The sequence below is a fragment of the Caenorhabditis remanei genome, chromosome X, assembly GCF_010183535.1.
Source record: "Caenorhabditis remanei strain PX506 chromosome X, whole genome shotgun sequence".
NCBI lineage: Eukaryota > Metazoa > Nematoda > Chromadorea > Rhabditida > Rhabditidae > Caenorhabditis > Caenorhabditis remanei.
In genome coordinates, this window is record NC_071333.1 from 7,634,730 (window position 1) to 7,660,371 (window position 25,642).

A 25,642-nucleotide genomic window follows, 5' to 3' on the forward strand; every position below is an offset into this window, starting at 1 on the left:
GGTAGTGGACGAAGCAATTTGCCAATTTGTGTTTAGACTTTCGCAACTTCTTCTTCTTCTTCATTTTGTGCGCCATTCCTGCACCAATTCTCTGGTTGTCTACTAGCTCTCACTTAGTCTCCATATTGTTATGCGATCGTTTCTCTTCTACTTTCAATTGTTTCTTTTTTGGAGCGACTCCCACTTTCCGGCACAGAATTATTTCTTGCTTTTTTCTTGTCTACACACAAGGCGCCCCTGACAACTAAATCAATTTCCGTTGTTCGAGAAAAGAAAGAAATGTAAGATGTCGACACGATTGTTTCGGCATAAAGAAGCGTAAAAAAGGGTGGACAAAATAGAATAGCAATCAGCAGAGCACTTCCTTCTTTTTTCATCATTTTTTCTACATTTTTCAACATTTTTCTGCTTCTCTACATTCTTCCTTCAAATCCGTTTTCCTTTTCCTTTCGATGCTTTTCAAGAGAAAAGAAGTGTGAGGAGAGGCTTGCTTTTGTCAGATGTTCAAAAAAGAGATAAGAATTGAGTTTTTTTCCTTCTTTCTTTCCATGCTTAGAAGCCGAGAAGAGGGTGCAAGGGTGCGGCAGCCGGGCCGGCTGCGGAGTCTGCGGAGAGCACACACCCACCACAACAATGGGGCGGTGCTTCAGTTCGGCGTCTTCGAGTCGGTCGCCTCAGGGCATGTGCGACGGCGACAACGACGTCGTCTACGAATATTGATGCCACCATCATTCGTCGCACAAAACACCAAGGCCACCAGGATCCATAGGTGACAACGGACGACGACGACCACTGCCAACGTAAGTCCTTTTTTCTCCTTCCGACCCATTCATGTTTTAAAGAATAGCAATCTAGTTGTCGCCTGGAAGCATTGGTTGCCTAGAATTCTCCTTTTTCTCATTTTCAATTTTTTTCCGTCCTTTTCCTTTTTCCCATTCAATTCCTTTTTTCGTTGAGAAGTCCATAAAAATGAAAAAAAAAACATTTTATACGAAGCCACATATTTTGCCTCCTTGTCGCCTTTTCCCATCATTTATCTTACCCAAAGTCCCAAGGGAAATGTTCATACTGGACTGCAAGATTGAGGACAAACGGCGTTCTGATTGAAAACTAACAGATTGTCACAGATTTAGTTAGTTTATTTCAGCTTCTAAATGCTCTCCACACTATTTCTGTTGCTGTATGCTACCCGGGAAACGGTTCATGCACTCGCCGCGGAGATCAGTCCAACTGTGTCATATTTGCTGGATAGAGGGTGAGTTACAAATCGAAATCACGTTCACACGACCAGTTTCACACTGATTAATGAAATTCAAAAGTTATTTGAAATCTGAATAGCTGAAACTGATATCTTATTGTCATTTTTCAAACGATTTACTTTATTTCAGTTGTGCAAATGACACTGAAGTCATTGATCATCTCCTTTTGGATCGTGCCCTCTATTACAACAAACACAAACTTCCATCTCCACAAGTAGACGTGAGAATCGAGATGTGGGTACAAGAAGTGTCATCCGTCTCCGAGTTAACACAGGATTTTGAAATAGGTACTCATTTCTCCATCTCAGCCAAACCGAGCCACCCCTCTATTTCCAGATTTGTACATGAACGAATACTGGACAGACCCCGGTTTAGCCTACGACATTCTCAATCCCTGCCAGGTAATTTGTCACTAGAAAAGATTTTACATTTCCGTTGTATGTGCAGGGCAATTTATCATTCGATTGGGCTGTCATGCAGAATATTTGGACGCCCAATACATGCTTCATCAATTCTAAAAAAGCACAATTGCATAGTTCGCCATTCACCAATGTTTTTCTTATGGTCTTTCCAAATGGTAGGTTTAGTTTTATCTGTTGTTTTTATAGTAAGACAAAAAGTTCGCTAGGGTTCCAGAAGGTTCAGATAAAAAAAGAAAAAAAAGAGAAAGAGAAAGATAGAGCGTCCGCAGCTCGTTAAGTGTAGTTCGACTTATGCTAAGCTTGATTCGTTTATGCAAAATTCTGAGACTGCGCAAGGGATAAATTAAATTTGAAGTCTTGGATCTCAAATTTCGAATTTCAAAATCCAAGAATTCTAAATTCGGTAGTAGTGATAGAAAAAGTATTTGCTAGAGATGTTTCAATTTCACATGTTTCCTGAAAATGAAATTCAATAAGAAACGGAATCACTGGCAAAAAAAGTGAAAGGAAATTTGAATGACATAAGATACAGTGTATCCGTGGTTTGTTTCCTGTGTAAAATTTCTAGGATGACTATTTATTTTTCAATTGAACCAAAAATGGGGCAGAATGTAGTTGAAAGGAGAGAGACAGATCAAAAGAAAAGGCAGGTTGCAATGAATAATTGATCAAAAGACCCAGCGAACAGAAACAAAGGGAATAATTGTTTAGTAGGAGGAAGGGTGTACGGAAGTGTTTCTACGTGTGCTCTCTACCTGAAAACCAATCCACCACATTTAATTTCCATTTCATTCTCTTTCAGGTTCTGTATGGTCCAATTGGAGAATAAAGAGCACTGGTCCCTGTGTGATGGATCTCACTAAATTTCCAATGGACAGTATTGAATGTTCTTTGACTTTCGAATCATTCAACTACAACAAGGTTGCGAATCTCTTCCAATTATACCCCTATATTTTTCTTTTTATGACTAGTTTTTTTCATAACAACATTTTCCTCAACAGACACATTTCAATTGTTCCGTTTATAGGATGAGGTATTCATGCGATGGGGCGACCCTCCATTAACTATCTTCAAACCGATTGAGTTGCCCGATTTCACAATGACCAATTTCAGTACTTCCAATAAATTCCAAGTAAGTTACTGGTTTGGAGAGTGAAAAATAAATTGACTTCTTGGAAAATTAATATTTCATGTTTACACGTTGATATCTAAGTTCTGTCCATTTTCAGTTATACGCAGCTGGATATTGGAGTGAGCTGAATGTTAACTTTCTATTCAAACGGAGATCCGGATGGTATCTCCTCCAAGGTTACATTCCCACGTATATGACAGTATTCATCTCCTGGATTCCATTCTATTTGGGTCCAAAAGCTATTCCTGCTCGAACAATGATTGGTCAGTTTTAAAAATACTCGGAGAAAAAAGTTTGTGAGTATAGTGCCTTTCCCCAACCGCATCCTAAATCTTCCGAACCACGTAATTCAATTTGATGTCGCTGATCAGATTTAGTGCGTCACTGCAATCTTCTTCCCATCCTTTGACATTGAAAACCGAGGTTTGCGATGAGTTGCACGAGAAAGGAAAATGAGTAATGGATTATAGTTAAAATAGTATCGAGATGAAAAAAAAAGAATAAGTAGAACACTTATCATGAATATAATCTCTGGTAATCTTTTCAGTCCACTTTCTATTCTTCTTTTACCGATTATTTCTTTGTATTGTTTACACCAGAAAACGAGTAAGAACACTAAGACTCACGGATGTTTCGAAGATTAATCCTATTTAAGACTTTATAAACCACCCAAACATATACAAATTCTTTTAGGAATGAGTTTTTCTGTTGGTTGACTTTTTGGTATTACTGAGAAAGGCAGAAGTTCATTTCTTAGGTAATCTCTAATGGACTAAAGTTTTCAACGGTAGAGTTTTACTGAATCAAATTAATCTAAGTGGAGATTTTTAAAATTCATTTCGTATAGTAGGTAGTTAATCATTCTAAGTACTCCAAAGCTCGGACAATAAAGTTTTACAACATTACGGTAGATTTAGTGTTTGGAGTAAATGAACTTTTAGTCACTCTCACAAACTGGAAAGAATTTCTAAACAAATTTTTGTGAGGGTGAAGGTTTGTTTTAAATGCTGTTTCGGTTTTTGCTCAATTTTATCAAATTCGTATACTGACTTAGTATGTTGTTGAAATTACTTATACAGTGTGCTATTATCTGTTAAAATAATAGCTGATTTATAAAAAGTTAATTAATGTGAAACTATTTGAGAAGTCTTTCTTATTTACTTACTAGTTCTTACTAGTTAGAGTGTTTGTAGGAACAAATAAAATTCAAAAAAAAATGTATTTTAATTATTTTTCAACGTTTTGGAACAACATCTTGTCAAATCATATATAGTTTGATAAGTTTGTTCTCATTCTTAATTCCTTCATCATTCAGGTGTCAATGCCTTACTGGCTCTCACCTTCCAGTTTGGTAATATAATCCGAAATCTACCAAGAGTGTCGTATATCAAAGCTATCGACGTCTGGATGTTGAGGTTTGTTTCGTTTTTCTTCCCCCTTTTCCTTCTCCTTTACCTCACCTCTACAATTATTCATAACCTCCTACTACCCAATACCCAATTCTATTTTCTTTCTTTTCAGTGGCATATGCTTCGTTTTCGCGTCTCTGTTTGAACTTGCCACAGTTGGCTTTCTGATGCGAGATGAAGGAAAACCACCGGCAAAGTCAACGAGGATAGCTAAAAAGTTTGTTTCCAGTTATTTTGCAATTCATGAGTTGTTATCCTAATTCCAGCTCCGTTCGTTGGCAACAGCAAAGCATCTGCAAGGATGACATTCAAAGAAAATCCAAAAACTACTTATATTGTGAGCGTCTGGATAACACTTCTCGATTAATGTTTCCAGGTTTGTTTGTCATTTTTAATGCACTATGACACTCTTTATTTTTAGTGGTGTTCACATTATACAACTTCATTTATTGGTTCGTATACATGAAATCAGCCTGGGATCAATAACCATAATCAACACATATAATAGCGACCAATTCCAAAAAATTCATCTCATCGTCCCCCTTTTTCCAAAATGAATATCATTTGAGTGAATGCAACTAGAGCCGTGGTTGAGCTAGATAGAAAGTTTACGATTGAGTGACTCTTCCGGTCGCATCATCATCAAAACTTTTTCATGCTGACTTTGCAGGCAGCTATTATGCATCCACTCATTGACAATCATATCTTCGCATATTTTCGCCCATTTCTCTCATCTATATATTTTCCACTATATCTCTCACCCTATTTTTCTTACTTTCCTATCTTTCTAATTTGAATAACAACTCCTTCATATTCAATTAAGTCACGTGTACGATAAATGAACAATTCATGAATAACAAACGATTCATTATTTTTTTATTCAAACGTTTCTCAAATGAAAAGAGAAACAATAATTATATCATCAGATCCGTCGATGTATTCCGATCATAGCACGACAGTTTGGACATGTGTGAATGATGTCTTTGCAGGAACGTAGACAGAACGGCAAGAAGCAACAACACCAGCAGCTGAAAATAGAGAAGTAGTTGAGGAATGATTAACCGACAGGAGGAATACGGCTCAGTGAACACAAAAACATGAGGGGATAAACACGGAGTAGACTTGCTTAATTGGATGGGGAGGAAGTGAGATGACAAGTGTTCAACACAATGTTACTCACCCAAAAAGGAAAAGAGCTGCAAAGAAGATCCAGGTCAATAAGCCGTAGACAGATTTGGTACAAGTCACAATCTGGAATTATTTTGTTTTAAAAAAGAGATCACAGTTTCCATAGGTTCACGCGGAAATCAACTTTTTTGAAGTGCTGTGTGGTTTAGAGGTCACTAAGACAATTCATTAAAACTCGCTTCTTTCGCATCGCGACTACTTTTTTGATATTCTCGCAAAACACTTTTCCCAATTTTCTCACCCTGAGGAATAAAGAAAGTTTACACACTAAAATATTCTCTTGAATATCTATATCTTAAATCTGACCAACCAAGAATCTCCCTAATTCTTAAGAATTTGTCGAAAGACTGAATATTAAATTTTTCGGAATGCGTTCTCGAAAACTTATTATAACCATTCATCCATGAAAAGTTTGCTGATGATTTTATGAGATTTCTTGTTTGCTCTGTTCTCTTCACTTCTTTCCCTTATTTTGTCTACCTCCGGAAGTCTCAAGAAAAATGTCTGGGGCCCTCGGGCACAAGTGCGACACACTGAACCACTCTCATCTTCTTTTCAACAGCAAAATCTCGGGAAACTCACGTCCATCCGACAATACGGACACTGCAATTTTGTGGCATGCGGTTCCAGACGAATGATGACAGTAGAAGATGGCATCGGTCCAGACGCCATTGTTGTGTACACTGGAAAATAGTTGTATTGGGGTTGAATGATTTGGAGTGTAATTTACCCGGAGAATGAACATCCGCAATGTTCTCAAAACCACCATTGTCATGGAAGTGAAATGGTGGTGAGGTTACATGATTATTCGGGTGATATACTGGCTGAGTGGGTGCATAATCCGGATTGTATGCTGGTGGGACCACTTCTAAATTAAAACTTCGTCGTGGGAGAATTGTAGGTTTTCATGTTTTGTTTCTCAAGTTTGTTGTCAAAATAGTGTGTCATCTTCTATCAGTTCCTCGAATATACCAGAAGACAACGATGATTTAAAAAAAACATGAGACAATATTTCGTAATTTCTTTGTCTCCTATTTCATAATTTTCGATGACAATACGAACACCGTTGTTTTGTATTCTAGAAGACTTCAAAACCCCATTTCTGGCTATATTGGAATATTTCATAATTTTCTTTATTTACTTATCAGAACTCACGATCATAAGCTGGTGGATTTTGGTATGACATCAGAAGGAGTGATGGATGAAGATGTCGTCCTGATGAGAGATGAAATGGAATGGATGAATGGGACTGGTGGCAGCTCAGAGCTATTCTTTTTTCTTTTCAGAGAAGAAGCACAGAGATAAAAAAAGTTGGCCTTAAAAAAGGAAGATATGGGCGGAGCTTCTGAGCTGTGCGTTTCTTAAACGGAAAAGGAGAGAAAAGATATTTGGCATGTGATGGTGAGTGCGAGCAGCGTGAGCGAATGAGTTCCGGCACCGAAGCGCTGTTTCAAAACGAGCAGTCCAGAAAAAAGTGTGGGCTGTCGGAAAAAGAAAATTTGGGCGACAACAAAAAACACATAATCGAAAAAAGACACAGCATCATCTTCGGTTGTAACAACGTCTCTGGCGGCTTCGAAAAATGCACAAAAACATCGAAAACATGACCGGGCATGCGATCTTGAAGTGCAATTGAGAACATAGTGCATATAAAGAACACTGGATTTCAAACGGTCGTATTTCCATCTAAATGCTAATTTCCCAACTCGAATTTCTTTAAATAAAAGAATATTTCAAAAATGTCTCGAAAATGAAACAAATGTTGATCAATTGTATTGTTTGGTCTCAGTTTTGTTTTGTCTTATTCGCCTCTTTACATTTATGCTACATTGCCTTTACAAAAAACCACTACATATTTGAGAATATTTATTTTGTGTTCAACTTTGACAGAAGCTTTTGACAAAAAAAATGAAATAATCAGCTGACTTATAAAGGTTTGTGAGTGTGTTGTTGAGGAAACTAAACCCGTTTGGATACTATACAATTGAACAGATTAGAATGTTGTAGTAAGTGACTAATTTAGTTTTTAAACAAGTGGTTTTAAATGTGGTTAAATATGATACAAAATTGGAGATTAGCTGAGTATGGAGTTGAAAAATTATAAGAAAATCGGGATTTTAGTAAAATGACAAGTAACTAATAAATAATTGTGACATGATTAATATTGATGAGGTTGTTGATTGGGATACTGTCCCATATAGCCATGTTGTTGTTGCTGCTGACCTGGCTGTTGTGGCTGTTGTTGTTGTTGCATTCTGAATATATTGATTTATTGAAACGTCAATTCCTAAACTTCATAAAATCTTACCTCTGGTCTGGTTGCTGCTGTGGGTGATAGTACTGATTAGCTGCTGGCTGCTGTACTTGTTGTTGAGCACCCATAGCTCCCATTCCTTGAGCTTGTGGTCCTTGTGCTCGATGTTGTAGTGAGGGAAATTGTTGCATTTGATTTCCATAACCACCTTGCATTTGCTGCTGGGCTGCAGGTTGTTGTGGAATACCCATCGCGTTTTGTTGGGCTTGTTGAGCTTGTGCTTGGGCCTGGGCTTGGGCTTGGGCCTGAGCTTGCGCTTGGGCCGCTTGAGCTGCCTGAGCTTGAGCAGTCCTCTGTTGTTGCTGTTGCTGCTGGAGTTGGAGTTGCTGAGCTTCTTGCATCCGCCGGTAATGTTCTTGCTGTTGCTGCTGAGTGGCTTGTTGTTGTTGCTGTCCCATAGAGTATGGAGGTAACTGGGCACCACCCATTGGATTCATTCCACGCTGAGCTTGTGGTTGTTGTTGTTGAGCCGGTTGGATCGGCTGAGTTTGTTGTACTTGTTGTGGTACCGGTTGTCCCATTCCGCTCATTCCAGACCGACTCATCCCTGGTTGACCCATTCCAGGTTGTACCATACCAGGTTGACCCATGGTTGACTGTCCCATTCCTGGTTGTCCCATTCCAGGCTGGCTCATTCTCGACTGCTGCTGTGGTTGTTGGGGTTGTTGACCAGGTTGAGTCATTTGTTGCTGGTGCATTTGATTTTGCTGCATACCATAAGCATTCTGCTGCATGTGCGAAGAACTGCTCTGCTGAGATGACGCTGAAACGAGAATGATGAATAAAAAGAAATTTGTAATGAACACTCACTATTTGTACTTGTGTATCCCTGATTCAATCCAGATTCCTCCATTGATTGGTTCAAAATGTTGGATGAAGCATTCGAGCCAGCATAACCACTGTAACGGTTTTGTTGCTGCTGTGGTTGCTGTTGCTGGTGAACTGGTTGTTGAGAAGGTTGCTGTTGCGGCGGCTGAGGATACTGTGGGGTGGTTTGTGGATTTGGTTGCTGTTGGTGATGAATCGGAGGATTCTGGTGTACTGGAGCCTGAGCTGGCTGTTGCTCGTATCCTTGTTGTTGTTGTTGTGCTGGAAATCCACCACGGTAAGAAGCATTCTGTGGAGCCATTGGATTCTTGGTCTGCTGTGCCTGCTGCGTTTGTGCTTGAGCCTGTTGGTATTGCTGCTGTTGTTGTTCAGTTCTACCAAACTGGGCTTGTTGCTGAGGTTGAGCTTGTTGAGCTGGTTGTTGTCTCATTTGGTTAGCTTGTTGAGTCTGAGCAGGCCACTGATTCTGTGATGCTGGCTGTTGTTGCTCAGGACGCTGATAGTTTTGAGCAGCAGCAGGTTGATTGTATCCTTGTTGTGAATAGGCTCCTTCCTGGGTAGGCCGAGCATACTGTCCGGGATTCTGTGTTTGTTGAGGGTTTTGCTGTTGGGACTGGGCTTGGGCAGGCTGGTTCATGTTTTGTGCTGGCTGTTGGTGTTGTGACATTTGAGGATTCGAAGCTGCGTAGTTGGTTTGTTGCTGTGGATATGCAGTTTGTCCTGGCTGCTGAGCTTGTGGATATCCTCCGGAAACATTCTGACCAGGTTGTACATAACCTTGTGTACCGCTTCCAGGTCCCATCCGGTTCTGCATTTGACCCATTGATCCAGGCTGTGTTGGACGTGCACTCATATCAGGAGTTGGTGTGGTATGCATTGGGCGGTTGTATTGTTGTTGTTGAGCCGCTGGTTGCTGTTGACCTGTTGGGCCACCAGGTTGCATTGGAGCAGGTTGTCCAAGTAAAGGTTGCTGCTGCTGATAGTTTTGCATTGCAGTCTGCTGTACTTGCATTGGGTTGGGATTAACAGTTGGACCTGGTAGCAATCTTGTTGGGTTGGTTGGAGGAACTTGGGCAGTGGCTGGAAAATCTGAAATTATGACGTTGAAAAATACTGTTGAAAACTAAAAACGTACCAGGTGCGTTAGGTTGTTGTTGTTGTTGTCCAAACGACATATTTCTTCCAAACCCAGACGCGTTCCCGGCTGTAGCATCTCCGAAACGTGGATTTTGACCAGTCGCTTGTCCTGCTTGTGCATTTTTTGCTTGGAAGTACTGTTTCTCCTTCTCTTTCTGCGAAAGAGCCATCTGGTTTTGGGTATGCTGGTATTGTTGAGCATGAGCTTCGTTTGGTTTGGTCGGCATCAACATTTTGGCCCCACCCGGTTGCTGCATTTCAGGTTGTGCACCGAAAGGATTTCTTTGCTGTTGTTGTTGAGGAATGCCTTGCTGTCCTGCTTGTGTTTGACCCAGCTGTTGAGAATAACCAGGGTAAGCTTGTTGCTGAGCCTGTGGGTTCATTCCACCTTGATTTCCAAATTGTGGCTGAGCAGTAGCTTGCTGACGGATCTGTTGTTGTTGCTGCTGCTGCTGTTGTTGCTGATGCATATTCATCTGCATTTGGTTGTTTCCTTGCTGGTAGGCAGGCGGTTGGTGTTGTTGCTGAGCCGGCTGCATCTGCTGGTGACCATGACTAGGCTGTTGGTAAGCTGGCGGTTGGTTTGGTTGCTGAGCTTGCTGTGGATATCCAGTTGGATTCTGATAGGAACTCTGTTGATAGCTTGGAGGTTGTCCCTGTGGCTGTTGCTGTCCGTAAGATGCCGTTTGCTGATTCATGTACTGATTCTGCTGATTCAACCGGTGTTGTTGTTCGAGTCGGGCGCGATGCTCCTGTTCACGAGCTGCAGCTGCAGCGGCAGCGGCGACTTCTCTAGCTCGAGCTGCTTCTTGCTCTTTACGTTCTTGTTCCAGACGCATGGCTTCTTCCTTTTCTCTTCGAGCCTTTTCTTCCATTTCAAGACGAATACGTTCTTGCTCCTGGCGGAGTCGTTCCCTCTCTTCAGCTTCACGTCGTTGACGTTCTGCTTCTTGTCGGAGGCGCTCGCGTTCTCGTTCCTCAGCTTCTCGTTGAAGTCTGATGCGTTGCTCTTCAGCTTCACGACGTGCTCGTTCTTCAGCTTCTCGGCGTCTCATTTCTTCTTGTTGCCTTCTTTGTTCAGCAAGGAAAGCCTGTCGAGCTTCTTCTTGGATTCTGAGCTGCTCCTCTCTCCTTCTTTGCTCTTCCTGTTCCTTTGCCAGACGCTGTGCTTCTATCAATCGGTTGCTCTCTGCAATCGCTCGTTTACGTTCTTCTTGCTTTTGTTGTTCAATCTGAGCCATTCTTTCTTGATGCTCACGAGCCTCTCGTTCTCGAGCTTCCCGCACTTGTCTTTGTTGTTCTATTATCTGTTGTTGCTGTTGAAGTTTCATAACCATTTGCTCTTCCATGATCTTTTTGCGATCTTCAGCAGAAATCGCTGCAGAAGCACGATGAGTCATAGGATTCAATGGACCAGGGTTTGGTGTTGCGAATTGTCCGTATGCTAAAAAAATGTTTTTAACGTTAGAATTGAAAATCGAAAAACTCACTTGGCATAGTAAGCCTGGTCAAACCATTTGCAGTGTATGTTGGTGGCGGTTGTTGGTGCATTGGCTGATTCATTCCCTGTTGGGATTGTTGATGTTGTCCCATTAAACCTGGCATGTTGTCTGTACTCATTCCAGGAAGTTGCTGAGTCTGGGCAACAGGTGCCGTACTGCCAGGAACAGCCGGATTGACAGCAGAAGCAGATGATGTAGATGTTGTTGCAGCATTAGACGTGGCGGCTGCTGCGGCAGCGGCGTTAGCTGCAGCGGCAGCAGCAACAGCGGCAGCAGCATTTGCATCAGCAACTGAAATTAGTTTAATTTGAATGAAAAATTTAAAAAAAATTAAAGAAATCGAAATTTAGTAAAATACTCACTGCTGTTGCGTTTTTCCTGTTTGCGATTGAGCATGTTGCGGATATTAACCTTTGTCTCGTCACTAGATCCATTACTCATTGGTGGTTGATTAGCTCGCATTGCTGCGTGATAATTTCCACCACTTCCGCCAGACGAGCTTGTATTTCCTCCGGTCCAGCCGGCAGTAGCTGCAGCGTCAGCTTTAGCATCGGCTTTAGAATTCGCTCTTTTAGCTCTTGGTCCGCCAGCACGAGCTCCAGAGTTCCTTTTGCGACCTCCTCCTCTACCACGTGTGGCTGGTGATGAACGAGCAACAGGAGCTGCTGAAAGTATTAATTTTATTTCAGAAATCTCAGAAATATTGATGCAAATTGATAAATTTGAAAGAATGGATCTTTCAAATGACCGAATGCCGGCGGCCGTGGCCTAACAGGATATAACGAGATTTTTAAAAAACTTACGTTTAGGAGTTGAGGTATCTCCTTCTTTTGCCTCAGTTGCAGGAGTAGGGGTAGCTTCAGCTTCTGCAGTTTTTGCTTTCTCCGCTTCAGATGCCACGACTTCATCACTTTTAGTTGCACCTTCTGCAGTCTTCTCTTTTTCTTTATCCGTTTCTTTATCCTTGTCTTTATCAGCATCAGCCTCTTCAGCCGATTTCTCGCCTTCCTTTTCGTCCTTCTTCTTCTCCTCATCTGTCTTTGATTCCTCATCAGTTTTCTTTGCTTCATCAGCCTTCTCTGGAGTTTTATCAGTGTCAGCCTTCTTTTCACCGGACTCCTCCTCTTCTTCGTTAGTTGGTGTTGGTGGATCAACAACTTTGGTGATTTCAATATCTGGTGGGGACAGGAAGACGTCGTCAAACATATTGTCGCTCATTATCAATTGTGGCCTATTGAACTCCAGCATGTGTTTGTGTGCAATCAGAGGGCGAAGCACACTTTGGATGGGCTTAGCAACTTTGTCGAGACGAGTTGTTTGGAAGTTTCGGAATCTCCATCCTCCTTTTTGAATTACTTCAGGCGTGTCCAGAATGTGGTCGAAAGCGTTGGTCTTCACCTTTTCTTCCGGCAAATAGGCGTATCGTCCGTTTTTCAAGCCTTCTCCGCTGATGTATTTCTTCGACGACTTTGGAGAGTTGTTATTCTTCATTTGGAACTTTTTGTAGGAAACCGATGTCATTTGAACTTTGCCAATAGGAATGAAGCGGAGAAGAGATCTGCGGGACGGGTCAATGTACCTGTCTTGAACCTCTTTTCGGATCTTTTTCATCAATCCAGCGTATTGTGGCCAACGAACTCTGATAGATCCGTATCGGTCGTGTGTGTTCATGTTGTCTCCTTCAACGAGTGTCCAGAGAACCATGTGATGAAGCATATCGTAGCATGTTTCAAATACAAGCCTGAAAATTATAAAAATCAATAAAAATAACAAAACATATTCAATGACTCACTTTTCTCTGGCCTGGTTGATAATTCCATGATACATAAGTTGGAAGATGAGCAGTCCCCAGGGTTCCACATGTGTTGGTTTTAGAATTTCCTTGTAGATATAGGTGATCAAGTTCATTCGTAAAACCGTACAATCCCGATGCTCTGGTCGATTAGTCCAATCCGACCGTTTGTGATGGTCACGGTGAATTTCCCTTTGCAACTGAACATAAAGCGCTTGTAAAAATCCATCTTTACTCTGTTGAGACTTCTCACAACGAAGACAAGTAAGAATCATGTTGATGAACGGAATCTTGGACATTGCCCATGAACATTGAAGAAGACGATCTTTTGGAGTCGTTGGTCGAGTATCCATTAGCATTGCAGCCTCCTTCAAAAACTTTGCAGCAACTGTTCCGATAGTAGAATTGGTATGAGCAACAGGGATATTTGTCGGTTTTGGACACATTCGAACGAGTGGAGCAATCAGCCAATACTTGTTAATGTCAGAGAAACGGAAATCAATTAAGGTCTTTAAATTTGGCATCTTGATATTGGTCTTGTAAGCAGTTAGAAACATGTCACGACAACATTTTCCAATTTCTGACATCAATGCATCCGCTGCGATTGCTCCTTGTTGAGCGTACTTTGAATTGGCATCCGGACTGATCTCCTTGATCATGAGCGTCAAATCAAACAGTGTTGCCCGGAAGTTCCAAATGTTCATAAACGATAACACTTTGTCGACAGTGACTTTCTTTGAGATTTTGTGAGCTTCGAAGAGTTTTTGCACATTGTCTCTTTCAGTAATCCTTCGCAGAGATAATCTCAGGATCTGTTGTCCAAGGCAGTTTTGCTTCAGCTTATCCTGGTTGAACGCCTCCATCCTTCGACTTTTTACAAATCGGAACATTCGAAGTGTAACCCAGTCTTGCTCGCAAATGGTGAACAACACTGTCTTAGCAATGTTGAACAGGAACTGTGGGCGATATGGAGCCTTTTCTCTGTGAGAGTCCGATAAAATCTTCTGCGGATTTTTGATTTGAAACACCGATGGGAGAATCAGACTGAAAATTTAAAAGTAATAATATTTGAAATATACATTGAATCACTTACTTAGCGTCACGGAAACGTGGTTGAAGAGCTTCTAGCAACTGAGAAATGTGTCCAAGTGCTCGGAACATAGCGTTATCCATTTCAAACCAGTGGAAGAGATGGAGAATTCGCTCGTCAGCAGTATTCTTGAAACGCTTCTTCTTTTTTTCAATTCCTCGATAGTGAACAGCCAGTCCGAATGGTTCATCGCCAGCACAACAGAGTCCAGCAATGATTAGAAGACACAGACAGACTCCTGGTTCAGCTTCACTCAGATTCCGAGACTCCGTGGTTTTGGAAGTGACTTTTCGTCTGACATCTCGTGTTTTCTGTGATGTAAGACGTCCATGAGTGCCGAGCATCAACGGGAAAACGTGCTTGGCCAGTTCTGCGAGAAGACGTGGAATGTAGAATGCAGACTTTCCAGCAAGACAACTGATGAATGTGGTGAAGGAGTAGTGAGTGGAGCAGTCAGAGATCTGCAAATATTTCAATTAAAATATAATTTAATAACAAATAACTTACATCAATAAACTGTCCCATTTCCTTAAACGGGAAGGTGTCGTGGCAACTTAAGCAACACAATCCTTTGATAGCTCCAATCCAGTATTCCGACAGAGGTGGATCGTTTGCGGTCACATTTGCACAGTAGTTAGCCAATTCGTTTAACCGATCGAAGTTACGACCATGTTTCCGAGCCTCAATGAATGCGCGAATTACAAAAGAGTAGCGGGCATTCGGTCTTTTTGACGGTGGAACTTTCTTTGTATTCGGCTTCAAATTGTGAACAATCCACTTGAAATCACTGTAGGAGTCATATCGTAGTGCAGCTCCTTTTAATTTTAATTTGCAAGCAGCAAACTCTTCATTGAAGCAATTGACATCCATATGGACTTGTTGAGTATTTGGGAATACTCTCCAGAAGTATTGATCTTTAGCATCAAAGGGTTCTGTTTGAAGTCCGGCAGCGGTTATTGCCTTTCTTGCGTGGAATGCAAAAACTGCAATAGTTCGTCCCCAGCCAGTGATCAAATGGTCATCCGCTCGAATCATATCTTCAATTAGATGATAACATTGGTTGACAATCCCACAAGCGTTTGGATGTAATAAGAATCGTTGCCAGTGCTTCATAAAGAACGAAACGAAGATGAATCCAGTTTCAGCGTAGTACATGTCCGGAAGAATATCCATGCGTAATTGAGCAATCATTTCGTCAACAGATTTCAGGAATGGAACAGTCATCTCAAAGAAGTCAAAGATAGAACTGATGTCCATACTGAACTCATACATCTCACAGATGACATTTACGATTTCTGGAGCCGGCACTTTGTCAGAAGATTTCTCCAAGAACGCGCCGATTCCGTCGATGTAGTTGTATACAAGACGCTCCAAGATGATGTGTTGGTCATAGTAAGTTTGAGCACGAAATTGACGGAGAAGCTCTTCGAGACGTGTCTGGTTCAGCTTTTTGTGGAGAGTTGTGACTTTTGAATGTCGATTGAAATGAATGTATGACTTGGTCTCAAACTCCTTTGCAATGTTTTTGTAAATGGCACGAATACGTCGGAAATAGTAGTTCCCAGCAGGTTTGATTCCAAACAAAAGAAGTCTTCTGATCCGAAACTCGTCAGTGTCCTCGTTAACATCAAGTTGTGGAAGAACAATGATCATTTTTTCCAACAAATCCAACTTTCTGCCCATGAACAACCGTTTTGGTGTGTATTCAGTAGTGAATTGTATCAATTTAGTCTCATCTTGCACTTGTTCTTTTTTGAATTGTTTCGGAATCTTGGGCAGTTTTTGCTTGCGTTGTCTAGCCATCAGTGGTGCATTGTAGTCCAGATCCATTTCTTTCTCAAGCTCTTGGATTATGTCCGTGATCGAGAAGATTTTTTCTCGCATCATCTCAATCATGATAGCCACAATTGCATCAAATTGTTTTTGATACATTGGAATACCAGGCTTTGGTCCCTCAGTCACCATGAAGTTGAAGAAAAGATCCATTGGTTGCCATCCGCCGATAGTGTTCTCCGAACCATGATCCATACCAAATCGAAGAAGTTTTGCAATGTATGCTGCACGGAATGAACCTTCTCGTTCGTCAGTAATGCACCATTTGAACATCAATTTAGATCTCAGCAGAGCTTCCTCCTTGGCAAACTTCTCACGGAATTTGAATAATCGATTAGCAGCATTTGGAATAGCATCTGGTTTCTCCACGTCGATATTATCCATGACTCCGATTACATCAACACAAGTGTCAATTATTCTGCCATACTGAAGAACGTCCGCTCCATTCGGTAACCATTTCTCTTCAGCCGCCTGGCTGCGACGGACAATTTCGAGATGTCGGAGACGCAGAGTGTCTAGTGCCTCTTCGTTGCCTATAAGTTGGAATGACTGTTTTTGTGCAACAAACGAAAACATATTTTCATTCTAATTCTATCCGACGCATAGCACTCATTTTCGAATTTCAGGAGAAAATCTCTTGAAAACCCACATTTCTTGAAAATAACGAATATTCTCTCATATTCACTGTAATATCTTACCTTCGGGGACTGGTAACTCGTAAAGATCACATGGTAAGTAATCCAACGGAGATCCGCAGAGTTGTGGGAGGATTTTGTGACGACGCGGTTCTTGTTGAATCTAAAATTAACAAATTTTGTTATGATCAATTGATCGAAAGAATTTCTTACCACAAGGTTGTTCCAGACAAAACTCTCCGGTGTGACACACGCCAGATATTGGACCATCGCTGACATGAGATAAATTGGTTCCATCATGGTGGTATAGTCGTATTCTTTGAATCCCGGATGAGTTCCTGTTTTATTTTCCCATTCTTTGTCTCTCAAAGCTCTCAAACGAATTTCTTTGGCAATTGCATGAATTTCCTGGCCTTTCTCTAGCTCCTTTTTGGCCGCAAGTTTTACTTCTTCCCTTTCCTCTGGTGTCATTGGTGGAACAACAATGCCATCGGAAATTCTTCTTTCGCTGGTTGTCTCTTTTTGAGGCATGACCATAGGTGCATTAATTTCCATTGGTGGGATGTGTTCAATTGGTGGGATGGTCTCAATTAATGCAGTTGTGTCCATGTGCACAGATGTTTCCATGGGTGCAGGAGTCTCCATGGACGCTTTTTCTGGCTCAGACACAGGTTCCTCAACTACTTCGGGAGTTTTCTCTTTCTCAGGTTCAACCACTGCAATGACAACACAATCGTCCTCATCAACCTTCTTTTCTTGCACAGCGATAATCATACAATCATCCTCTTGATCGGCTACAGGTAACTCAGCCATTTCTGGTTGGTCGACATCCATGTAATCGTCATCGACTGGTATTATCAGATTATCTGATGTGTAAGTGGGGTCAAGCTCCATTGGTTCAGCTAGAATGAAAGGATCAGGAAAATCTAAATTCAGCTCTGGAATGACAATTGTGGACATGTCGATTGGAGGATTCTCAGCAGCTTCACCATCTTTGTCTGTCTTCTCAGTGCTATCGGCATCTGTATCTTTCTCTGTTGATTCTGTTTCTTCATCAGCTTTTGAAGCCTTCGGACTTTTCTCAGATCCAGCTTCTTTTGACGCCTCATCGTTTTCATCATCTTTTGAGTTGGTGGTACTGTTCCGTTTGGATGCAGGATCTACAGGAACATCCAAGTCGTTGGCGTGATCTTCTAAAGATTTGTCCTCGTCTTTCTTCTCCTTTGATTTTTCACTTTCTTCCTTGTTATCATCTTTCTTCTCACTGTCTTCATCTTCTTTCTCGTTTTCTGGAGCTGGAGACTCGCTTGGCGAAGATATGAATTCAACTGGCGGTGCTGGTGGTGGAGCTTCTGGGGGTGTCGGGTTAGAAAAGTCCATTACGTCTTCGTTGTCTGGGTCAATTGCACTTCCACCCAGTTGTTGCCATAGAGGGAATGTGAGAAATCCGTATCTTCCAATAATGGGACAAGGAGGCCTCGGTTTCTGTTTCAGATGAGAAAATTCGTGACCCTCCGGATATTTCTTTGAGGGGAGACTGTACAGCGGCTTTAATGGAATTGGCTCGTATTCTACCACAGGAGAGGAAGCTTCCATTTTGTTTTCATCACTTTCTGCAGGAGGAGGTGTGACTTCATTTTCTCTGATGTAACGAACATTGGGCTCAGTTGGCTCTTCCCACGAGAACTCAGGCTCATTCTCATTGTATGGCTGTAGAAAACGCTTTGGTACTGGCGGAGGTGGAGGCGGTGGGAGTAGAACTGGATAAGAAACTTGAGCCATTGAATACTCATCGTAGTCCATTGGTTCCTCTTTGATGTGAACCATAAAGGAAGAGTGCGAAGTAGTGCCCATGCTTCTGTCGTAGGAGCTATCAATTTTCTCTTGTTTGATAGTCCTTCTATTCACAGCGGCTGCTTCTTTTTCCTTATCAATTTCCGCTTGTCTTTCAGCTGTTCTCTTTGCGATTTCTTCCTTCCATGCTTCTCTTTGCTCGTATATCTCCTCAGCTCTTTCCTCAGGTGTCCTTTCGTCGTCTTCATCCTCGAAATATGGTTCATCGGGAAGTTCATCGAAAAAGTCTATGAGATCTTCAGTATGGACAGATGAGACAGAAGTGCTATCTGATATCACATCTTCGCGTCCTTTGATGGGAATTGGTTTTCCAGCAGCAAACCAACTGAAAATAAGATAAGGCATTGTATGAGAACTCTAATAAGGTAGCAACTCACGTTCCGTTTTCATCAAATTCGTCTTCATTTTCAGCTTTATAAGCTTCAAATTTGCGACGCATGTCTTCTGTATCAGATAGTATTCCGAGAGCTTGACAGAGCAATGTGGACGCTCGACGAGAAAGAATCAAATTGGAGCTGATGTCTTCAGAGAAAGATATGAAATAAGCCATGAACTTTCTGCAAACAATTATTGAGATTGTATTGGAAATGATCAACTCACTGAAGAATATCATCTTTGAATATAGAACCTCTGATGAAAAATATGTTGAATGCTTCGGTGAGGTCGTTCAAAAACTCTTGCTTGTCGAGTACGCCATCCTACAAAAAGATGCAGTAAGTTTCACTCGATGAAACCAATAAAAAGAACTTACTCGAAACATGATTTTCATAAATTTCGTTTTGTATTTCCACATTCTACATGCTTCTGCGTATCCACTTTCTTCCTTCATGTTTTTTACCAAGTGGTGGAGAAGGTGGTTAGTTGTTTTGCCGCATGCTTGACTGAGTTCCAAAGTAGCAACGTCGAGAAGCGTCTTCTTCTGAGTTTTACTTGCAAAACCAATGATGCTCACAAGTTTCACGCACCACAATGCTCTGTCGAAGGGCACGCTGAAAGTTTAAAAAGTGAAATATTGATAGTTTTGGAACATTATTTTTTTAGTGCACGGCAGTCAACTATGCAATGCTAGGCTCAAAATAACTGAACGACATTTAGTAAAATGTAGCTTTTGGTTTCAGATTTGGTTTTCATTCTATAGTTTATCACAACACTATAATTTCAAATTGTTTTATTTTATTTCCGTAAACAAAAATTTTGAAAGTTTCCTTTCAAATTGTGCTAGACCAACTGAGAGAAGACTCGATAATTCTTTTTCGTTTTTGCCAAAAACATTAAATTAAAAAGAGATTGGACCTAATCTGAAGGGGGAAACACTGAGAAGAAGGGATTGAAATAAATTACTTTACTAATACACGCATCGTCGAAAAAATGCTTGTCCGCAAGACAATACGGCATTGAAACTAGTTTGAAATATTAGAAATTGAAGTGAAACAAGACTGTAATAGGCTAATAACGCCTCAAATGATTGTGAACCTGCTAAAATGCTATGGACTTAACCGGAAAATGTAACTGTAATCAACAGCAGGACCAAAACTCTAAATTTTCATCTGATGAAAAAACAACACCTCAAATGAAAGAAAACTATTTTAATTTAATTGTAAACAACTTACTTGTAGTCGTAGAACTCATGGAACAGAAACTCCTTTTTCTTGAAACTGGGAATCTTCTGTGACAAATACTGCAAAGGTGACCCTCGAGATAATGCGGAAAAGAATTTGACTCGATCCTGGAGAATCCTTTTGTAGTGGTAGACTGCGAAACGGGGAAGAGAGTCTTTTGTGACTTTCCTGTCTCTGTCGTAATTCATGTTATATTCTCCTTTTTTGTGTATGATCTGAAGTCAACATTAAGTATATAGAATTATTGATGAAAACTACTCACCGATGCAATCATAGATTGCGTACGTTTTTGTGCCCGGTCAAGGCGAGTTAGTTTGTTCTCGGAGGCGTTGAAAACAAGTGATTGAAGTTCGTATTGAGTAACTGGCATCTGCAAGGAAACCCAGGTTGTTTATCCTCACGTGCTTTCGCCCTCTCTGCTTTTCTTCTTCCTCACCACCCATTGAATATATATCTCGCCGCACACAGAACTTATCATTCTCCCTCACTCCATAGTTACTCTGCACTCTGCATATTCATCCTTTCTCTCTCTCATTCTCACTTTCACTCTGTTTCTCCATTCATACCTGATATCCTTTCTTCAACCGCTCTGTTGTCAACATGTCCTCTTCTTGATTTTTATTTTGTTTATACACATCTGCTGTGCCCATCCGAGTATTTGACTTCCGGAGAATTCTCTCTCCTGAATGAGTGTCAAACCAAGATGGCACTCCGTTTTCGGGATAAGCGTCATCTTCTTCTGATGAACCTTCATTTGGTTCAATTTCTGAAGTTGAAGGCATAGTAGACGGCAACATTTCCCTGAAAAATGAGAAATTTTCAAATTTTGAATATATAAAATAGAGTTTTCAATCCAGAAGAAACGAAAAAATAGGTCATGATAAAGAAAGACGGGGAGGGAGAAATGAAAACGTTTTATAGATAACAAAATGCAAACAAAAGGAATGGGAAAACGGAAAAAGTGTTATATTGATTTCAAATGTTCCATTTCTCTTCATGAACAGTGTTTATATTTGTGATGAAAGAGTGGGATAGAAAAATGAGGCACAAAAAGAGACGATGAAATCTGAGAACTAGATGAAACATGACCTCGTGGTTTTGTTTTATATTTTGAAATGTTCCCTAGTAATGCTTCTTGTACTGTTTCATGATTGAAAATAGATCTAAAACAGAGAAGCAAAAAATCAAACAAAAAATTGCAATTTTTTTTTGGAAATCTGGCCAGAGAGTGAGTCATACACGTTAGAAAAAGTTGTGAGTACTATTTTTCATCTACGTAAACCAACGAATCGATAGTTCTTTTCTCCTATTTCGACCCCCGATTTGATGATGACATACGTCGCCGCTCTCAGACCAGCGGAGACGGAGAGGCGAAAGAAAAAAGCGGCACAAACTGAATAGAAGCGACTTGGATAGAAAAGAAAAATCGTTCCGAGAGAACCACTCTTTGGAAAGAGTGAATGAGAAGTGGAGACGCAGTATTATGGGAAAGTGTGTTCAACTGCCCGTCCAACAGACAAAGATTCCCTTATTATCGATTCGACAGTCTAGGTCACAGTGGTCCCTGCCTCATCTTATGTACACACGTTGAGGACGGAGGAGGAGGAGATGGGGAGAAAGGACCTGTGTGTATGCGGGGGCAAATTTTTTGGTGGTCCGTTGTCGTCATTGTTGTTTTAGGAGAAGGAGGGAAAAGGCCATATGTGGGCAAAGGTAGAACAATATAATTATACAACCTATATTTTTCTGATGTCGTATTTTGAAAATGAACTGTTGCTTGTATTTTCGAGTGGTTTTCAGTTTTAGGAGAAACAAAAACTAGGCAATACTTATCCCATAAAAACGACACAATCCTATAGAAAAAAGGCAATTCCATTTTCAGAATCACTCTCAAAACATTGATTCAAAAGTGTTTCCCTCGCGTGTAGTAGAAAAGGAAACATCTGGTGAATGTCTGCCTTCAGTCACCAACTGGAGGGTCTAGATTAATGAGATTGGCGGGTCAGAGACACTGAGAGGAAATCTATGAGTCAAGACGGAAACTAAAAAACTGGGAATTGCGTCTTAAGGCAGAAGAGGTGGGAAATCTGAACGAACATGAAAAAAAGTGGAAAGAGGAATGGCTGCGTGTGAGAATTTCAGAAGTTACTTGGAATTGTTGGAAATGAAAATGTCACAACAAATGGTGAGAAAGTACTTTGTCAGATTATTGGATGGTGTCTATTTTCTCATTTAAAGACAGTTACTGAGTTTTATGAACGCAATAATTCTCCCAATGCTATGAAATTGTGATTGCCTCTATAAAATGAGACATTCGTAATTTATGACCGCCTTTGGGTTGACACTCAAGACCACAAAATTACATTAGCATGATCTTGAAACTTTCGTGTTCAGACTGGGGAATGTTTTAAAATTTCAGGTCTTGTTCTTGTGCAGAAAGCTATATCATCTTTCTCTGCAGCACTCTCAAAGCTGTATTTGAAGAAAAAACTGGCATGTTGGAAACGGCGGCTATTGGAAATGGGGCTGCTCTTGCTGACGCGTATTGGCCAAAAACGCGTCACTGGCACACTTTTTTCTTAGGCCACTAGATATTTTGTTGTCACATGACTGAACTTTCCTATTTTCCCTATAGAAATAAATTCACCTGTTCAGTAGGCTTGATTAGGTCCATTTCATGATTTTCATACATTTCATAGAACTCGACCATGAATAGAAACTACTTGGCGAGCACTTCAACGCATATCTCAGAAACTCTTGAAAGTTGAAGTTTCGGTATATTAATAATTTATAGTGGAACAAACCAAAAAACAAAATAGAATGAATTTTCAGGAATTGTAGAGAAAAAGAAGAGAAGACGTGAAGGACAAATATATGGAGATGAGAGAAGAAAGAGGAAACACTGGTTCGTAAGAAAATGCATGAAAAGAGAAGGAAAAGACGACGAAGAAAGAAGATAACAAGGAAGTCAATAAAAATAAATGGGAAGAAAAAGGAAGGGCACAAAACAATTCGAGAAACATTTGAAATCATTTATGCAGAGAACAGTTGACTGGCTCGAGACGATTCAAAAAAGAGCATTTGGGCGGCAGGAGAAAGGTTGCTAATGGGCTCGCGTTGACCTGTAAGTTGACTTTGTTTACACAGAGAATAATAGAAATGAGCAGATTGGTGTGGCTTTTCTCTGAGAAAAGGTCAAAATTAGAATTGCTAATCAAACATACTTCTGGTGATAGTGCCACTGGGTGACACATTATCATAACGAGACATTTCAAGGTGAAGACTTTCTCTTGAGTCACTTGACCACTCTTCAACTGGACTGGATCGCTCATGAATTGGTGCCACGTGTTCTGGAAGCATTATTTTTTCTTCTGGAAATGCCAAGATCTTTTCAAACCTTGAGTTGCCGCTTTAAACATCACTTTTCTTTCTCGGATTTCTCGAAGCCCGTTTTCTTCGAAACTCTGGTCATCTGAGTCATTGACACTAACGGTTCTGGTCATAATCTGGTGGGAATCAACATTATTGCGAGGTTCTGGACTGAAGGAAGGTTCTGTTGTTGCAAGTGGAATTTCCTGAAAAAAAATCACTCTCAAAATTTATTCATAGTTGTTCTAGAGTCTAGAGTAACAATGTTCATTCAAAGAATGGAGGATCGGAACACATGTGGGGTACATTCTATTATAGACCCCCGTAAGAGTAGGTTATACACCCCCTGTGTAAACGTTGGAATACACCCCCACAATGCGTGATTTAGTCATTTGGATGGGGGTGTTTATTGGAATGTTGGGACTATATTATGAACATTCTATTATAGACCCCCACACATTACAATATAACCCCCCAAATTTCAATCAGATGTGGGGGTATATATTGTAATGTGAGCATCATTTTGATATAGGCCCCCCAATGACTGAGTATCATTGTTGGCAGTCAAATTGAATATTGATTACACTCAAAAATAATTATTTTCTTCCGATTTTTCTTCGTTTTTTTCGGGTTTTCTGTGCGTTTTTCAGCAGTTTTTCGCTAAAACTTTAAAATTTATCTTTAGGTTAAAACTAAAACGTCGATTTATGCTGAAATTTCCCCTGATTTTCCACAATTCTTAGGCTTAAGCTGAAATTCCCGTATCATTCTATTACACACCCCTAAGCCTAGCGCCCTGGAAGTAGTGATTACCTTAAAACAGGATACCCTGGAGCTTGCTCTCGCCCCGCCCCTAAGCTCAGCGCCCTGGAAGTAGTGATTACCTTAAAACAGGGCACCCTGGAGCTTGCTCTCGCCCCGCCCCTAAGCCTAGCGCCCTGGAAGTAGTGATTACCTTAAAACAGGACACCCTGGAGCTTGCTCTTGCCCCGCCCCTAAGCTCAGCGCCCTGGAAGTAGTGATTACCTTAAAACAGGACACCCTGGAGCTTGCTCTCGCCCCGCCCATAAGCTTAGCCCCCTGGAAGTAGTGATTACCTTAAAACAGGACACCCTGGAGCTTGCTCTCGCCCCGCCCATAAGCTTAGCGCCCTGGAAGCTGATTTTCCTTAATTCTTAGGCTTAGGCAGAAGTTCAGGAGACATTCTATTAAACACCCCCCGGGGGTGGTATACCAACATGGCGTTTTGGGGGTGTTTATTGATACACGTGGGGGGTTATAATAGAAGATTGCCTGGTGTTTTGATATGAACCCCCACTTTCCACTGTGGGGGGCTTTAATGGTTTCATTATAACCCCCCACACTTTCTGTTCCATTATACAGCCCCACAGTTATAACCCCCCACTTTTCAGTTGGTGGGGGGTGTATTCCAACATGCGGGGAAGCTATCGGTGTGGGGGGGTATAACCGAATTTTCCCCACATGTCTAATATTGCATAAAGTATGATTATGCAATTCAATCTAAAAAAAGTAAATCGGCGTGGATCAGAAATCATGCTGTCAATTCAATGGATTGTAGCATTTACGAATGAGTTCTAAAATGATTTTTATGTCTGAATGTTTATAGCTATTTGGTAGAATTCAAGATAGGGTTAGGGATAACTAGTTAATCGGGATCTCACCAGAGCTTATCATTGGCTAAACCATCTCACACACTGAAATTCAACAGGATTTGAGATTTATTGTATTCGATATTTATTTTAAAAGTAAGTGACCTACATGATGGATGTCCACATCCTTATCCACTGGTTTCTGAACATTGTTGGTGCTTCCATTAGAGAACCTGGCTCTGCGAGTTCTTGGTGACGGTGGCGGTCTTGAAGTTGGTCGCATACTCCTGGCTCGTGCTCTAAAAATACGCATTCCTTCTCGAATTTGATCCATACCAGTGTGCATGAGTTGAATAAACGAATCGGTCCGGGATGATTGGAAGGTTGCATCGGTGGAATGAGATCGAGTGCTTCTGCTGAAAATGAACATTTTTGAATTTGAGAGAATACTTGTAACTGTTAACCTGCGCCATTTGACTTCAGAAGTTGGTGATCCACAGAGTTCACCTGTGGAAGTTTGTTGCTTTCTGTTGAATTTCCAGAAACCTTCCACTGACTTTCCTCTGAAGAATCTTGGCCATTTGGAATCAGATTCTGATCTCATGTCAGACATTGTGGCTGATTTCGAGATAGTGGTAAAGCTGTTTTC

At 41.0% G+C, this 25,642-nt stretch overlaps 3 protein-coding genes across 3 annotated transcripts; 1 reads left to right on the forward strand and 2 right to left on the reverse strand.

The window, feature by feature from the left end:
- Positions 1 to 1,154: 1,154 nt before the first annotated feature.
- On the forward strand, positions 1,155 to 4,708 carry GCK72_023461 (uncharacterized protein; the record flags this gene model as incomplete). Its single annotated transcript, XM_003102536.2, has 11 exons — positions 1,155 to 1,255; positions 1,389 to 1,546; positions 1,596 to 1,660; positions 1,707 to 1,836; positions 2,484 to 2,602; positions 2,709 to 2,813; positions 2,911 to 3,076; positions 4,129 to 4,228; positions 4,335 to 4,439; positions 4,489 to 4,598; positions 4,644 to 4,708. The coding sequence occupies 11 exons, from the start codon at positions 1,155 to 1,157 to the stop codon at positions 4,706 to 4,708; spliced, it is 1,224 nt and encodes a 407-aa protein (XP_003102584.1).
- A 436-nt stretch (positions 4,709 to 5,144) lies between these two features.
- Positions 5,145 to 6,596, reverse strand: GCK72_023462 (uncharacterized protein; the record flags this gene model as incomplete). Its single annotated transcript, XM_003102567.2, has 5 exons — positions 5,145 to 5,250; positions 5,403 to 5,473; positions 5,993 to 6,093; positions 6,141 to 6,278; positions 6,566 to 6,596. The coding sequence occupies 5 exons, from the start codon at positions 6,594 to 6,596 to the stop codon at positions 5,145 to 5,147; spliced, it is 447 nt and encodes a 148-aa protein (XP_003102615.2).
- Positions 6,597 to 23,047: 16,451 nt separating this feature from the next.
- Positions 23,048 to 25,606, reverse strand: GCK72_023463 (uncharacterized protein; the record flags this gene model as incomplete). The annotated part of the gene is made up of 5 exons (XM_053735407.1): positions 23,048 to 23,136; positions 23,239 to 23,364; positions 23,412 to 23,589; positions 25,163 to 25,409; positions 25,458 to 25,606. The coding sequence occupies 5 exons, from the start codon at positions 25,604 to 25,606 to the stop codon at positions 23,048 to 23,050; spliced, it is 789 nt and encodes a 262-aa protein (XP_053578973.1).
- Between the last annotated feature and the right edge of the window lie 36 nt (positions 25,607 to 25,642).